General features: G+C 64.2%; 1 protein-coding gene across 1 annotated transcript; it reads left to right on the top strand.

Annotated features, from left to right (window-relative positions):
* Positions 1-800: 800 nt before the first annotated feature.
* LOC103776549 (drebrin-like) lies at positions 801-1,450 on the top strand (the record flags this gene model as incomplete). Its single annotated transcript, XM_008944059.1, has 4 exons — positions 801-842; positions 927-1,053; positions 1,182-1,256; positions 1,334-1,450. Coding segments are annotated over 4 exons (361 nt in total), but the record flags the coding sequence as incomplete, so codon positions are not given.
* Between the last annotated feature and the right edge of the window lie 129 nt (positions 1,451-1,579).

The raw sequence follows: 1,579 nt of genomic DNA, 5'->3' as shown, positions 1-1,579 counted from the left end.
CCCGCTCCCCTCCTAATCACCTTGTCATCGGGGCGAGCTGCATCCCAGCTGGGATGGGGGGGTTGCCATGGTGATGGAGGATGCTGGTTGCCTAGCAACGTCCATCCCCTCGCCCACCCGCCCTGGACCAATTTGCTATGTGCCTTCCCCCCTGCCAAAGCTGGCTGTATGCCTCTGGGGAGTTGCGGGTTGGGGAGGGGCCCGCTGGCCAGGGCATGGTGGGAGCGAGAGGGGGTTTCCCGTCTGCTGGGAATGGTTTCCAAGGAACAGTCTCCATGACGGCCCCATCACACCCCGGCAGTACATTGATTTGCTACTGCTGGTGCTCTGGCGTCCTCCCCCGGCCTGGTGCCTGCTGGGCCGGCGGCTCACGCAGCCAGGCACGTGAGAGGCCCCAAGTTCCCTGCTGGGGCGTGGGGCTGTCCCCAAAGCCATTTGGTAACTGGCGGGGTCAGGGAGTGGGGGAGAGGGACAGGCACGTGAGTTGCCGTGAGGCTGCAATGGCCTGTGGCATGGCACAGCAGCCAGCTGGTCCCTGTGCCCAAGTGACCCTTCTGTTCTCTGCCTTGGGATCCTGCTCCATGGCTGCCACTCAGCAAAGTGGGGAGCAGGCTCTGCCCGAAATACCCACCCTGCCTGGCAGCCTAGCCCTTCATGGTGGTGATGGACAAGGGGTTGGGGTGGCTGTGTATCAGCTTAGGAACACCCAGCTCTGTCACCCTGACCTCAGGTTTAGCAGTATGGGGAGGGGGCTGCCCCACCCTCTGTCTGGCTGTCGCTCACCCATGCTGTCTCCCCAGGGCTCTCTACACGTACGAGGATGGCTCTGATGACCTGAAGCGTAAGGTCCTTTGTCCCCGCCGCTGGCTTGGCTCTGCTGGCGTTTTCCCCGGCACCCGTCTCGGTGCTGGGTGGACATGGGCTGACAGTGCTGCACCAGGTGGAGGTTTGTTGGAGCTCTCTGGCCACTTTGAGATCCAGAAGGTGATGTATGGCTTCTGCAGTGTCAAGGACCCCCAGGCCGTGCTCCCCAAATATGTCCTCGTCAACTGGGTGAGTGAGGGGAACTGCACCAAGGGTCCATGCCGTGCCCACTGGGGCTGCAGTGTTGGCAGGGGCATGGCTGGGTGTAAAGTAGGAGCGTGCGATGGCTGGTGGGGGGAAGGTCACGGCTGCCACAGGTGGGTGAGGACGTGCCGGATGCCCGCAAATGTGCCTGTGCCAGCCACGTGGCCAAAATCGCCGAGTTCTTCCAGGTGGGTAACGGTGGGGAGGGGGACGAGGCTGCTGGGGCGCTGGCCCTGGCTCCTGATGGCTGCTCGCTCCCCACCAGGGCGTGGATGTCATTGTCAATGCCAGCAGTGTGGAGGACATCGACCCGGGGGCCATCGGGCAGCGGCTGTGCAACGGGCCCGGCCGGCGCCCCACCCCTGCGGCTGCGGGAGGATGAGAACGCCGAGCCCGTGGTAATGTCCCAGCAGTGGGCATGGGGCATCCCTTCCGTCCCGGGCTCCCGTCTGCTCAGCCCGTCACCCCCTGTGCCACTTACTGTTACTCCCCCTTGCTGATCCCAGCCCCT

This window comes from Merops nubicus, unplaced genomic scaffold (assembly GCF_000691845.1).
Source record: "Merops nubicus isolate BGI_N331 unplaced genomic scaffold, ASM69184v1 scaffold36597, whole genome shotgun sequence".
Lineage (NCBI taxonomy): Eukaryota > Metazoa > Chordata > Aves > Coraciiformes > Meropidae > Merops > Merops nubicus.
The sequence above is the reverse complement of the archived record's forward strand: the minus strand, read 5'-3'. Positions and strand labels throughout refer to the sequence as shown.